Source organism: Athene noctua, chromosome 6 (assembly GCF_965140245.1).
Source record: "Athene noctua chromosome 6, bAthNoc1.hap1.1, whole genome shotgun sequence".
NCBI classification, from domain to species: Eukaryota; Metazoa; Chordata; class Aves; order Strigiformes; family Strigidae; genus Athene; species Athene noctua.
In genome coordinates this window covers 47632728-47648078 of record NC_134042.1, presented here as the reverse complement: position 1 = coordinate 47648078, position 15351 = coordinate 47632728, and the positions used below count along the sequence as shown (strand labels likewise).

At 46.7% G+C, this 15351-nt stretch overlaps 1 protein-coding gene across 3 annotated transcripts in view; it reads right to left on the bottom strand.

Annotated features, from left to right (window-relative positions):
• The window catches only part of SLC35F4 (solute carrier family 35 member F4), a 127188-nt gene extending 114969 nt beyond the window's left edge, over positions 1–12219 (bottom strand). For all 3 annotated transcript variants that reach the window (XM_074908890.1, XM_074908891.1, XM_074908893.1), the window contains exon 1: positions 11981–12219. In XM_074908890.1, coding sequence (XP_074764991.1) covers positions 11981–12083 — 103 coding nt within the window. In that variant the 5' untranslated portion in view covers positions 12084–12219. The remainder of the gene's footprint in view (positions 1–11980) is intronic.
• Between the last annotated feature and the right edge of the window lie 3132 nt (positions 12220–15351).

Below are 15351 nucleotides of genomic sequence, written 5' to 3'. Positions count from 1 at the left end.
CAGCCTTCCCACTGTAGGAGAACCAAGAGGGTCCCCTTTTTCTAGCTCGCCACCTGTTTTTATAAGGTCCATCAGAGCTCTGTGCCTTTCATGCTCTCTGACTCCTGGTAAGTTTGCTTGTATTTCACCAAAAGATTCAAAAGTTACAGGGGAAGGGAGTAGTGACAGAGATATGATGTTCACATAAGCCTTGTTTTCTTAAGAAACCAGGTTAAAAAAAAAAAATCAACAAATGACGAGTTACAAGACATTCTGTAATCTGCTTTTAAAACACCCAGGAATGAGGTGCAAAGTCCTAACAGGGCATATGAAGATGTGTTTGACAAGGAGTAAGTGCTTACATTAAGCAAAACAACATCATCTTAAAAAATTTATTCCATGGTAAAAGAGAGACCTAGCAGCAACTCCAAAGAGCAGGAACCTGCTCGCTCACAGACCTACCACAAGGCACAGGGCTATTCTTTCCTTTCTAAATCATGCCTTTTACTCTCTCCCAGACCTTAACAGACTGCTACAAAAATACCATAGAATATGAATGATGTCAATGCCTGCTCTCAGAGGGAGGCTGGGAACAGCAATCACGTATTCTTCAGTTTGGCAATACATAGACACAATTTTTCTTCATAGCCTATAAAAATGGCTCTGCACATCAAAGGCACCAAATATATTTCATTTCAGTTCTTCCCTTCAAGGAGCTCAGTCCGATGGCACAGACACAGGGAGACTGACAGGATGAAAAGGGACCAAGTCAGGACCAAGGAGAATGGCTTAAGCCACTGAAATACACAGTGAAAGCGTAAATGCAGTGGAAGAACCAGTACCTACATACTCAGATCAAACTGCAGTCTTACTCCACTGGCTTCCAGACAGACCTGCCTCTGAATACCTGAATGTGACAGGCAATAATGACCATAAGCCTCAAATGAAGATCTATGAATCTTGTCTTCATGTACATGGAGGATATCTAGCAATTTAGGTTGCTCTAAACTGCAATACATGTCCACAGTCCCAAGCAGGGAAACAGAAAAACTTGGGGAACACGAACAAAATGGGATGGCTTGTTTTCCCCAGCCACAGGGAGGATGTGAAGGGCAACGGTCATTAAACTACCAGAGGACTCCCGTGCTCTAAGGTGAGCTTTCACCAGGTAACAACACACCATTAGGACTGCTTCACCATGGGGAGAAAAAAAAAAAAGCATAGGAAATGATCAGAATTTTGATGCTGTTCTGCAAAGCGGTGTTCATCAAAAAAAAAAATCCTAAAAAAGGGCTTAACTTTTGCCTACAGTTAAACCAAAAACATCCTCAGCTGTGAACATCCCACATGCGGGAGCAGCTTTGGAGCTGAAGTAAATCTGAACCCAGACAACTGCAGTCTGTCCCTTACTATTATTTGTACAGCAAATCTGAGATCCCAGCTAAAATAAAGAGACCAAACCCAACATCTGTTAATAATGTGCATAAGTGATAGTGATGGATTTCTTCTACCCTCCATGCCCCTGCATAGGATAAATCTGAGAGCTGCACCTCCCGTTTTGTTTGCCTTCTTAAAGAAGTAAACTACAAGAAATGTCTTATCTCCAAAAAGTGCTATGAAACTTCACTACCCTGTTTTACACCAATAATAAGGGGTACATTTTCAAAGTTACATGCACAAAACTCGATAGCATTGCAATTAAATCTTATGTACACACTCACCAGAGCGGTATTTCCAGGCGTCTACCTTAGAAACTTTGCCTCTCAGAAGGGCCACTGCTGCATCTGTGCAGAATAGCTAAGTTTAAGCAAGTTCTTTGGAGTCTGCCCACAGACAGACATCTCTTCTTCCAGCCGATTTCTCTAAGCCCACAGCCGAGGATGCCTGTCTTCACAAGGATGCTCAAAACAGTTGTTCTGAATTCACTTCAAAGCACATGTGCACAAAGACACTGCACAGACCCTAGCTAGAAATACAGTCGCTCTAATTTGATCTAATTAACCTCCTTTCCAACACTGAATGTGTAGAAACAAACAGGATGAGCTGGAAAACCCAGTAAGCAGCCTCTTCACTGCTTTCGCCTGCCACAGTGCATCTACAGGTGAAGTACAACCTCAGTCTTTTAAGTCAACCCTCTGAACAACCAGTGAGTTCTGCATCTGAGAGCCAGGTGGCCTTCAGAAGGCATATTCCTGGATCCACACCTCTGAAAACAGTAGGTCAGACAACAGCTGTGCACTTAACTGCACACTGAAGTCAGTCCAATGCTCCCCGCAAGCATCAAGCTTTGTGGCGCACAACCACCAACAAATCTGCGCCCACCGTCAAAGGGTCCCCCAAGCAGAGTGACAGAAGGCAGGCCTTGTACTGGATGAATCACCTCGACAGGACACATATGGTTGGCACACCAACAACAGCTCAACTGTGTTTTTCAGCTGAAAAATGTCTTTTGTTCCTTACTCCAAGGTTCTTTTTTCAATGCATATGAAAAGTGGCATCTTAGTGACATTTCACATACCTCACCACTCTGATTTTTTTTTTCCCCTTCCTCGGAAGACACGTTCTTTAAAAGTTTAAAGTTTTCTTTTTAGCTAATTCCTCACTTTTTTTCCATTCCATCCCACCCTGGAAAGCAAGAATTGATAGAAAATTAGGAAACTTCATCAGATGTGTTCTTCTTTCCATCTTCCCAGTAAATGCTAAGTCTAATTATTCTCCACTTGTTCTTTGTGTTAGCCTCACTGGGTACAGAGAGCTGATTAAGTGCTTTCTCATATGCAGAATCAATCCTCCTCAGATAGAATTCCAAACCGTGGTACAGAAACACCATGAAGAGTTACCCTTCCTACCATCCACGCTGTCACCATTGAAGAATTTCCTCTAGTGGAGCACTGCGGAGCATCCCACTTGCACACAAGCTGCTACAAATTCTAGCCCCTGTAATCTATCACACAGCAGGTTATTTCTGGCACTGCAGAGAAGAACCCCAATATGCACCCACACAACTCCAGGAATGCAAACTCCACAAGGCAAGCTTTGTCTAAGAAAGGATTTAAAAGCCCCAGGTTTCAGATGTATAGAAGAAAAGGGTCTTAACTGCACTATAACAACTATGCCATCTTACTTCCAGATGCTGAATATAAATCTCATCATGTGAACTAATGCAATCACTTTGCTGTCTCAGAGCACTCTGACAGAGAACACGTGTTCCAGTCCTGTTTCACACTTATCTTACACTGGCACAGCAGCACGTGGTTTCAGTATTGTCCTTAGACATTTGGGTATATGATGCCCATTAGCTGGAATAGACCTGCACAGTTGTGTTCTTATGAATCATACAAAAAAAAAAAAATCAGTCCCCAGTAGGAAACTATTTTTTAGTGAGGTGCACAGCATCTCCAACTACACCGTTAATAATAAAGGTGTGTGTTAGCCCTCATCAAAAATGTCCCCCAGAAGACTAAGCCTCTGCAGGAAGAGAGATAGCTGTACTGTTATTTTGCTTCAGCAGGCAATTGCTCAAACAGTACTGCTTCAGTGCCACAAACAGCCACTTCCCAGCCATAATGCAAGCACAAAATGCCCGAAACAGGAAGGAATGAAACCATAAGTGTTGCCAGGTTGGCCTCAAGCTACAATTTCTTTCTCACCCTGGGTGGAAAGATTGCTACCTGGTCTATGACTGGTCTAGTAGTGGATTTGGTGGAACTGTTTTTGTAGTGTCATACTGACCCATGAGCTGCCATGTTGGAGCTTGTCTCTCCCTTCCTCCCCCCAAAAAATGTAACTGGAAACTTAGATAAGACTCAAAACAGGTATGCGAGCTCTTCTTGTATCAGATAAAACAGACTGGACAGCTCTGAGACAAGAAACAGCTTTAAGACTACCAGAAACAGCAGGAAACATCATCTTCCACTCTAGACCCGAATCCTACCCCCTTGCCTTAGCTCGTAAGAAAACCAGAACAGGAGCAAACCGGCTTCTCCTTGCCTCTGCGAAAGGGCAGCAGACACACCTTTCTCACTCCCTCACTCTGCTACCCTGACCCAGGCCAGCCCAGCTGAATTCAGGAAAGCGCAAGTCCATTTTATCAACAGTACTTGCAAGTGACATCTAATAAGAATCAATATATTTTTAAAGTAATTACAGAAAGGTCTTCTTTGCGTGGTAGATACACTGAGAGCCTGTAACGTGAACACATACTGCATGCCTTTGAATGAATTCACTGTTGACACTCAAAGTACCTGGGATGCTCTCACAGCTCTGCCATCGCTGTGTAAGCCATACCCTGGTATTACCTAGGCATAATGTTACAGATTCCATCTTTGTGCAGTGAAATCTTCCATTCTGCAGAGGGCCAGCCCAAACTGCAGGCTACCAGGGAATCCAGCTTCATCTGACTGCAAGAAAAGATTTTCAATCTTACTAAACAGAGCTGGTCCACTTACTTTTGGTGAATAATTTAACCAGCTGGTTAAGTATTTCACCCCCAGCCCACATTTGCCACAAAGAGGCACTGACTTTTTTTGCAGGCATTTTCATTATTCATCATTGCAATCATCCAGCATCAAGTTTGCATGAAAAAATTCCTGGTACCAGTTGTTCAACAAACAGGAAACTGCAATTCACTTTCATGGGTGAATCCCCATGCAGGTAGCTGAGCAAAAGACCATCGAGTGCCAAATGCGCAGAAGAACTAATTGTAAACTCTTAAAACCACTAATAAAAAAAGTGAACATAAACATTGGAAGGATAAAAGTTTGCTCACAACCATCTGTCGCTTTGGAATATTATTTTACCACACTTAACTAAGACCAAATACGCAGCTGCCTACCTGAGTGGATGAGGAAGACAATGTAAGAGTGCTGGAAGAAGGGTCAAAATGAGGGATACCTCTTCTGTGCACTCCAGCAGAGTGACAGGATCTCATGGTATACCCAGGTCATTTCTTAATGAGCTGTATGCAGCAGCAACTCTCTTAGGAAAAACAAGGAAAGGAGAATGACACCAAATTGAGAGAGCTTAAAGCCACCTCAGGTGAACAGGGGCGAGTGAGGCGAAGCAGCAGGCTGCCGGAGAGCCATGTCACCCAGGAGCACGAGGAACAGCCCAGCTACCACCCGGGGGGCCAGACACCAAGGAAGTCTTTCTGCAAGAAGAGCTGAAGCAAACGAGCACAGGAGGGTGAAGGAACCGAGAAACAAGCAGAGAGCACACGTAAAAACCTATCAAGTTACTGAAAGCCCCTCTACCAACCTTAGCACCAGGCCAGGTTCAGCATAAGACCTTCAGTGCAGTCACCAGTGGAGGAAGAGATGGCACCAGCAAACATTATGGCTTGTTCTGCACAATCGTTGGCAAATTAACATCCCTCCCCCCCACCTTACTGTCTCTATTATTCCCTGCCAAAGCGGAGTCATTATTCTCAAAACCTTGGCAAACTTCTTCATGAGGCATCTTTAAAGCTTGGGAAATAATTCTTATTTAGATACATAAGACTGGGAGAGACTTTTTGGCCATTAATTTCAGCCTTCTGCTAATTTCCAGCCTTAATTTATTCATGGCCTGTTCATACCCATTTGTCTGTGTGCCAACATGCCATTTCAGTTTAAATAAAACCCTTCTTTCCTACATTTCCCTGTTTATCCTCCCAAGATGTATTTGGAGCAGTAGCAGCCATGTTCCCATCTTGGCTAGCCTATGCAAGCCAAATTCTATCAGTCCCCTCCCGCAAAGGTCCATGGCCCTGGTCCCCATGGTACCCTTCCTGATTTAAATTCATCCCTGCTGCCCTCGGTTGTGCAGAACTGCCCCCACATGCATGGCACACTCAAGGTACCACAACTTCATGGCTCAGATCCCCAGGGATTTGACCCAAACCCACCAAATTAATCCCTGACAAAAGGCCAAGGACTGACCCTGTTCCCTCTGCTGCTGGCTAATGAGACCCCTCATCCTCTAAAACATTTTATGTCCCCTGGTGAAGGGCAGGTCCCAAGTGCAAGGCTCTGGCTTGACCCTTCCAGCACAACAGAAATCCACACAAAGCCTGGCCCTACTGCATTAAAAAATACATAGCTGGTCTTGCCAAAATTAGCGGGCAAAGGAATATTTATAAAATCTGTTTTGCTGAAAGAAATTACTTCTTAAGTTACTGCTACCAATGCTGATACACAGCCATACTTTTTTTTTTTGCCTGAACGGAGACAAAAGCCTGTGAGGAGAAGCAACTACCACAGGACTGCATCCCATGCTGTGACATCCACTTCTGCCCCCAGAGCTGGTGGGGAAAAGGATTGTTAAATCTACAGTTTGCAATCCAGTCCCCACTGAAGGACGCTCTCCCAAAAAGAAGGGCCAGCGATAATGCTCCTATGGAAAAATCCCTGTCCAGCAGGGAAGGAAAGGTTTTGAAAAAGTTTATTCCAGCCCAGGCCTGTATCTGGAATCCTTGCAACCCAAAACTAGGTGGCATGGGGGCAGCTGCCACAGCCGCTACAAGCCAAAGCAGCCCTGAGACTTCAGCTCACACAGAGGCTGATTCAGACACCACTGCCTCCCTCCCAGACACTCTCAAGCACAGCTCGATGAAACCTGCCTCATCCACCAAAAATTTCAAAGCACTTTTCTTCAATTGCTCCTTTCCCAGTCTCTCCCATTGTGGTGCCCTGCATGGAGAAACCGAGGGCTCTGTGGGTTGCTGGAGAAGCAGCTGGGTGCCTCCAGTAAAACCGACTGAGACTTTGTTCCTCTCACTGGAAGTGACAAGCCACCAGAAAGCCACAGTGTTCAGTAAGCACTGAGATGCTCTGGGTTTGCCATGTGATTCGTACTGCAGCAGAGCTGCTGGCACAGCTGCTGTATCAACCAGAAGAAAATTCCCTCCAACGTTTCACAGTTTGATTTCCCCTCCACAGCCTTTTACTCTGCTCAGAGAGCAAGAGAGTCAAATTGCCAAACCACTGATGCTGGCTCAGCATGCTTGTAATCCCAGTCTTATTAAGCAAAGCAATTAAGCATGGACTTAACTTTAAACACATTGTCAAAGCCCAGTGGCTTAGTGCAAGCTTAAATTCAGATTGCTGACTTGAGGCTTAACTTGCCAAATTAAACCACAAAACCTTTCTTGAGCTGTTCTAGGAAAGTAAGAAGACACAAAGGTTACTCTCTACAGCGACTGTGCTGTTAAGGCCAGGTTCAGCATTGCTTCCCAGGTGCCAAGCTTCACTAAGGACAGACTGCTGTAAGGGCTCTCCAGCTCCCCAGCAGATACACCTGAGCATGCAGCTGCACCAGAGGGGTGGTCACCCAGTACCAGTAACCCCACTACTGGTCATCCAGTACCACAGCCAATGGTCCCACTGCTGCACAGACAGGAGGCACCACGCTCTGCTTCTAAGAGCAGTTACACAACTGCAACTCCAGGGTTTCAAGGCAAGTCTGGTGGGGAAGAAGAGCTCGAAGCAGCATGGGACAACGTACAAAAGTTTGGAAGTCTAGCAAGTGCCTGCTGAAAGTTGGCATTCACGGCCTGCTGTGGTGAGAATCAAACCCTCCAGATCTGAATGAGAGATGCCAGAAGGGTAGAAATAAGCTTTACATTATAAAAGAAGCCCTCCAAGCATGATGAAAAAGAGAAGGTGATGGCCCACGTGAAGAGCTAGGAGAACAAGTGCAGCCACTGCATTTTCAGTACAGTTATGTTGTTCTTGTCCAGGCCTTAGAAAACAGCATTATGGAAATGCAGATCTGCGATGCTGAGAGCCAGGACAAGACATACGACTTTGTGGATGGTGGAAAGAGCTCCATCAAAAAGACACTGCACAGGCAGAAACTGCTTGACTTGGAGGTGGACTTGGTGAAGCTGATGAAGATTAGAGATGAGAAAGTTTGGCTGGAGCAGTTTTAATTCAGTGGAAGGCACAGAAAAGGTGTTAGGACAGACTTGAAGGAGAGGAACTTTGTAGTGTGAAAGTAAAAATGCTCTCAGTACTGAGATGAAAGGCAGATGGGGTGGCAGTTGGAATGCAAAAAAAAAAAAAAAGAAAAAAAACGAACAACCAACAAACCCATACATAAAGACTGGAGACACTATACATGATTGTATTACCAACAAAAAGTCAGAGAAGAATGAGAAGTTATGACAAAGATCAGGAGAGGGAACAAGGTTTGCCACTGTGGCTGGATCGGACCAAATGAAAATGCAGACATTGAAACATGAAGCCAAAGGGGTCATGAACACGGGAGCACCATCTACAGCCCCAGGGCAAAGGCTGCAGCCTCATCATCACCGTGCCCTGGGAAATCATGGAGTAACTGAAGAAATTTACTGGAAGAGATACACAGCCCCTCTTCCTTCCCACAGGAGCCAGAGACCTCATACATACTTTGTACCTTTGTACCTTTTAAATGCAGGAATTAAGGGATGAAGCCATGCATCCAAAGGTACAGGATGACTGGGATCAGGCAGGGCCCTTTTCCTCTCAGCAACAGAGGCAGGGGAGTGTGAGGAACCCATCATATCTCGCTCCAATTCCTGTGTCTTATGCAGGATATGGGGTTTTTTGCAGTATACATGGATGCAGGTACCAGACCAATACACCCTTCTGCTTAGTCAGATGACTTAGAAATAAAGAAGTTACTTTCCTTCTCTAACAGCTCTTCTTTAAGAATAAATAAAATTATAAAAGTACCCAACTTAAAATTAACAAAAGACCCATCATATGCACACTCCCAAGTCTGAAGTAGGTTAGTACACACAAATATAGAAGATGAAGCAAAAGCCTCTAGAAAATACTGCAGTTCTTCATAACAGCTCTTGAAGACTACAGGTCTCTGACATAGATTTCATGACCATTTGTGAGCAGTCCTTAAACCTTCACACACAGAAACCTAGGCATGAGCTCCTGTTAAACCACAAAATACATGCCAGTCCACTAAGGCAGGGATGTAAATCACCAGCTCAATTCACAGAGCCTTGGGCTTTTCTTGCCATTTTCCAGGACCTCCAAGAGCAAGCAGAACAGCAGCCACCCACCCGCTGCCTTCACCTTTCCTCATCAAGCGAAATCTCCCTGTCCCCAGCTGGGCAGAGCAGGCTGGGGACAAAGAGGAGCCTCAAGGAAGGTGGTGACCACCAGCAGGCTGTCATCATCGAAATCGCATCCCTACCTGGTGCCTGGCCAGCACTCTGATCAGACCCAAGGGGTACCCAAGAAGCAGACAGCACAAAGCCATCCTGGGGACAACAGCTCATCCTCAGGTGCCCGCTTCCTCAGGCACCCTTCAGACTCGGGCAGAAGCAAGGTGACAATGTAAGCAGATGACTGCACGTGCTACGGGTTCGGGCACACAACAGGACAACGGCTCCTCTGCCAGTGAGGAGGATAGGGATGCAATCTACCTGAAATTTTGAGCACATAGCAAGCCAGCATCACACTGTTCTCCAGCAAAAGGCACCAGCATTGTTTATTTGCACTAAAATTGTATTTGGATAGCAGTGACAAACATCATGTCCTCACTGAAATAAGCTGAGGTATCAAGTACGTTAATAATTAGTCGTACAAACTTCTCACCTTGAGTGTTTACAATTTGACAGTGCTGTAGCTGTACTGAACAATTAGCTATGATTAGAACTGTCAGTCAACAGCACTTTGAAGCAACACCACTTCCAGGTGATACTTCAGCCTAGACACAGGAATAGAGTAAAAACTCCAAGCCAGGATCTCCGAGTTACTCTCAGTGCCAAGAGGCTGTATGTTCAAGATGCCTGAAAGATGCCTGGTTTTTTCCCCAGGTAGGGGCAGAACATCTCTGTGAAAATCCTAACACATTAAAGCACTTTATAAACCAAAAACACAAAGCCACAAGGGTAAGACAGTCATTCACCAACTGCAAGCACTCCAAAATTTATGATGGTGGTTCCAAAACTTGGAAGACTGCTTTAAAAAGTGTTCATGGCTTAGAAGGGGTGCATGCTTTTCATTTACCTGAGGGCATTTAAGTATTGGGATATCTCTAGGTTACACACTTCCAGTTTTCCTCTTTAAGCATGGTGACCACAAATTTCATTTATTTTCTTCAAAGAGCAAAACCTGAGACACCAATCACCTTTGTTTTGCCTCAGCACCCAGTTGTCAAAGGTACAAAAGGCTGGGAGATTTATAATAAAATCCCAAGAGTCTTCACTTTCAAAAGCCATGCCTCTCCCCACAGGCTTTAGCTAATTTTAAGCAGATGCAGGTTGTAGCATCTGCAAAACCTGGTCCTGGACTAGGAAAGCTTTTCTGCTTGATCTCACCTGGCCTCCCCAATGCACCTGTGCAGAGCCACTCACTTGCATTGACAACAGTGAATTCAGGTCTACATTTTGATAGAGAGTGGGAGTGTTGCTGCAGCCTGAAAACTTGCATTCTGCCACTCAAGCAAACTTGCAAAAAAGTATTAAGCCAGTATCCTCATCCTTCTCTGGTAGATGACACTGTAGAGATCCTCTGGACCCGCTGCAGAATTTGGGATACAGGTCTCACCTGGCTCAGCCTTAAATAGTCCCTGGACTGTCACACATTCATTCCTCCCGATTGTTCTGAGCTTCTTCCCAATTTCTCTGACTATAGACAAACCAAGTGACCTCATCAAATAAATAATCATAACACCTGTCATGATGTGAGCATGCTAAAAATGACAGCTGAATAAAACCACTGGTCTTGACTGTTGGCTTCTTCAGCTGACTGTTACATAAATGATTTTTCTGTTTGTTTGTTTGAACACATGGCTTTCCTCCATCATAAAAAGCCCACAGACATGTTTGTCAGATACTAGCAGTTTATTAATTGTGGTTTGGTTTATTGTAGTATTAGAGCTGGAGTGTACAGCACTGCCTGTTCTGGAAAACAGTTCACCTCCTCTGATACAAGGAGAGTTTAAATACACAGACGAAAGTCTGCTCATTCGTGCTCACCTCACTAAGGTGTTTTGTTTTGGGGGTTTTTTTGCCTTTCCTTCCCCCCCAACTTTGCCTCCATTCCCCTTTTGCGTTTTAAGCTGTGGCGCGTGGCAAACTGCAAGGCAACTGTTAGACAATAAACCCCTAATACAACCATTTCCTCGGTGGTAAGAATGAATCATTTCTTTCATTAGCGTAACTTTCTCTGTTAAATAGCTCTACAGAGCACTGGGACAGCCACGATTTCAAGAGGAACCCTCTAAGGTTCTCCCAGCTGCTAGAAACCCGCTGCTCCTAATTAAAAACTTCAAAAGCAAAACCAGTGAATTTCTGCAAGGACCGACTGTTTTCATTTCAGCTGTTTCTTTTAAGGGGGAAAAAACAAAAACAAGCAAACAACCCTCCACCCCCCCAAAAAAACCCCACAACCCAAAAAACCCAAACCAACACCGAACCGTTAAAACCAAAGTGTCTCATTAAAATGGCACGAAGGAAAACCCCTCGGTAACTCCCCACATTTCTGGAAAAATCTGATTAGTTTTGTGAGGAAGATGAATAATCCAGGAGCTTCATGCTGAAGCGGCTGCCCGGGGGGACCCACCGAGACCGAAACTTTCCCGGTGCGGCGCGGAGCACCCGGTCAGCAAACACACACACACACACACGCACCCCGCGGAGGTGGGCGGTAGAGGAGGGGGAACAGAAATCAAAAAAGAAACCTCCAAAGGATAGTGAAAGGTCCCCGCACCCCTCCTGAGAACTGGCCGCAGGATGGAGCCGCGGGAGCCCAAGTTACGCGGCGAAACGCCGCCGCCCCCCTCCTCTCCAGCCGCGCTCCTGCACCGCCGGCCCCCCGGCCGCAGAGCCAGGGGCTCCCCCGGCCCGTCGCGTCTCCTCGGGGGAGAGCGGGGCAGGGACCTGCCCTCCGCCCCCCACACGCACCCCCCGAGGGGGCATTTGGGGGGGGGGGGTGCATGGGCACCCTGAGGGCTCTGCCACCACCTCCCTCTCCCTCCAGCCCCCCCATGGGCCGGGAGAGGCTGGAGGGCGCCTTACTTTTCTGGCTGGAGTAGCCCGGGTAATATCCATAGTAGCCCGTGATCCGCAAGATCCTGTCCTCGATGGTGGCCACGCCGTTGGGTGCTGCCTTCCCATCCATAGAGGGCGGGAGCACCGCGCGGGGCGGCCGGGCGGGACGCCGAGCCGGGCCGGCAGCAGGAGGAGGAGGAGGAGGAGGAGGAAGGCGGTGCGGGCACGGCCGCCGCAGCTTGCGGTGCCGCCGGGGCGCTCGCTCTGACTCCGCCGCCTGGTGCAGGACGGGCTCCGCAGCGCGGCGGCGGCCCGCGCCCAGCCCGGCCTCTCCCCCCTCCCTTCCCGCCCAGCCCCGGGCGAGGAGCGGCGATGCGGGGGGAAGGGGGGCGGCGGTTCAGTCGTTATTTAAAGGCATGGCGGGGGGCAGAGGAGGAGGTGGGGGGGCGGCGGGCTGGCTCGCTTCTCCGGGCCGCAGATGAGGCGGGAAGAGGGGCTGTGAGGGGAGTTTCCCCTCAGAGCAGCGAGCCCCGCTCAGGCGGCTGTGTATGGAAACGCTGCTCGTGCTAAGCCCCACCAAAATCCTCCCCAGGCCGGTGGCCGACCAAGGGACACGGTCGCCTGTGGACTCAGAATCACGTGGAATCCTTCAGGTTGGGAAAGCCCCTCGGGATCATCGAGTCCAACCCTCAGCCCGACTCTACAAAGCTCTCCCCTACCCCACATCCCCCAACATCTCATCCAAACGACCCTTAAACACACCCAGGGATGGGGACTCCCCCCCTCCCTGGGCAGCCTATTCCACTCTCTGACCACCGTTTCTGTGAAAAATTTTTTCCTAATGTCCAGTCTGACCCTCCCCTGTTGGAGTTTAAAGCCGTTCCCTCCTGTTCTATCGCTAATTCCCTGTGAGAAGAGACCAGCACCACCCTCTCTGCAATGTCCTGTCAGGAGCTGCAGAGAGGGATGAGGGCTCCCCTCAGCCTCCTCCTCCTCACACTGAACACTCCCAGCTCCTTCCCTGGCTCCTCACAGGATTGATTCTCCAGGCCCTTCCTCAGCTCTGTGGGGCTGAAGTGGGGTCACTCCAGCTGGCGGGATGGTCATTGCTCCCCCACGCGTGGGTAGCTGTGGGCTTGACATGGGTGAGGAGGGGCCTGAAATGGCACCTGCCAACACAGGCCTGCAGGTCCAGCTCCTCGGATCTGTGTGTTCCCCCGCCCAGGGGCTGCCCGCCAGTGTTGGAGAAAGGATTAGAGACCAAATTTGGCCTCGGTGGGCTCTTGGCGGGGGAAGGTTTCCCCGCTCGGTGCTGTCCGTGTCCCTCCAGAGGAGCCCGTGGCTCTCCCCGTGTAGCACTGGGAGTGCCGTCGCCTTAGCGGTGGCAGCCGAGCTGCCCCACACTTCAGGGAAGTTCCGAGGGGGAGAAGAGAGTTCTGCCCTCCACCACCCAGACAGGCTGTACACCTGCTCCCACTCAGCTCTGTCCATAGGCCGTCCTCTAAATCCCTGCCTGCATTCGAAAAAAGAGCTGAGAATTTCACCGTTTGGCTTTATAACTCCTTCCAAAGGCTAATTCTCTTTTTAGTAACAATTAGGCTTTGAATTACTCAACTTTCCTGCTACTGGTCCCTGTTACGCTTCTCTGTGCTAGACAGAAAAGACCATTAGTAACGAGCCTTTCTTCCTCCAAGATGTATTTCTATCTAGTAATTAACTCAGTTTTTTCCAGCCCTTTCATTGTTTTGTGGCTCTGTCCTACCTTATCTTCACCTACTCCTTTTTCATCCAGCCATTTCCATTAACTGGTGCGTGGGGAACCTGGTCAAGCTATTTCATATCTCTCGCTTCCTCCTCTGTTCACACTCATTCTTCTCCCTTCTGTGCTTGGCTAAATAAGCTCATGGCACAAAACAGCCTTTTATAAGCACAAACAAATGATAGATGTGTTAAAAATAGCCATTGCTGTGGCTCTGCATGGGGAGTCATTAGCTGGTTAGCGTTCGTACAGTGCTTTGAAGATCAATGTTTTCTGATGTATGAATGCAGATATAATAAATGCACTTAAGATATTAAATACTCTTTTGATCTTGATTTCTTGTCTCCTGACATGCTGCTAGGTAATACTAAGGGCAGTTACAAATCAGTGATAAATCAACCACCTATAACTCAAGAATTTAAGGCATAGCTCATTTCTTCATCCCCTTTTAGGCTAGCTATGAAACAAGATTAGTGACTTTTCATGTTTTTCAATATATAGATTTTTTTGTATTTGTCCAACAGAAGCACAGAATCCTGAACGATGAATTTGCACCGACAGCAGACATTTTTCTTTTTACTTCTGATCTGTGAAGTGTTATAAGCAGCCCACACCCCTCCAGGATTTCACTGACCATGGGACAGAAGCAGCTGAGAGCCAGACTATGTATTAGTTCACTTTGAGAGGTGCTGGGTCAGTAGAAGCTGATAAGGCTCTAACCCCTTCTGCAAGATTAAAATTCTCTGTCCTAGTTAGGGAAGCACAGTTGATGCAAAGATCACTTGCCTGGTGCGCTGTGTGGAATCTCTGAATAAACCACAAGTCCCCCCCTTCCCAATTTCACCTCCAGTGGGAGTTGGTGTTATGAGAATGTTACCAGCATTGATCTCAGCTTCAAAGTCAAATTTCAGGACTTAAAAGTGTTACTTTGAAGAGAAAGCAAGAAATGACTGGTTCATTTGAAGGTTAAACTAATGTGCCCAGAAACAACTCTAAGCTTCAAATTCTTTCCAAACACCTTAGTTCTGGCTTAATTTTTCATCTCTTCTCTTCCTTTTATCCCTAGGCTTTCAGGGACATGCTGTGCATGTTTAAACATCACTAGATGATAATGTAAGCAAAGCCATTCTTGAAATTGCTCCTGACTGTGGTTCTCTTCCAATATCGCTCTATGCAATAGATGCACAGTTGCACCCTCTGTCTCTTTGAAAGCTTATAATGAATTGTAGCTTCATTTTGCTTCTGAATTCTTACTATGCTGACATTTTTTTTCTTTTAAGAAAAATCAAGCAGATGATTGCTTTTTCTGCAATTAGGCTTTTTGCAACTCATGGTTAAAGGAGTGCAGAGCAAGCCTAGCTGAGTAAGATGTATGAACTACCATTTATTACCAAGAAAAGGGCATATTATTAGGGGCACATGGGGACTTATTTGTTTCCTCTTTTCAAGTTAACAGGCCCATCAAAGCTACTTGTTTCATAAATATGCTAAAGTGATTTCTCAGAGAGATTTGTGTATTTACCACTCTGTGGGTAAAGTCTAAGGGTTGATCCAGAGAAGAGCTTTAAAAGCATCAATTCAACCTGGAGCTTGTTGTACAGGTTGAATTTCCCCTAGACTCTACAAAATGGCTATATTT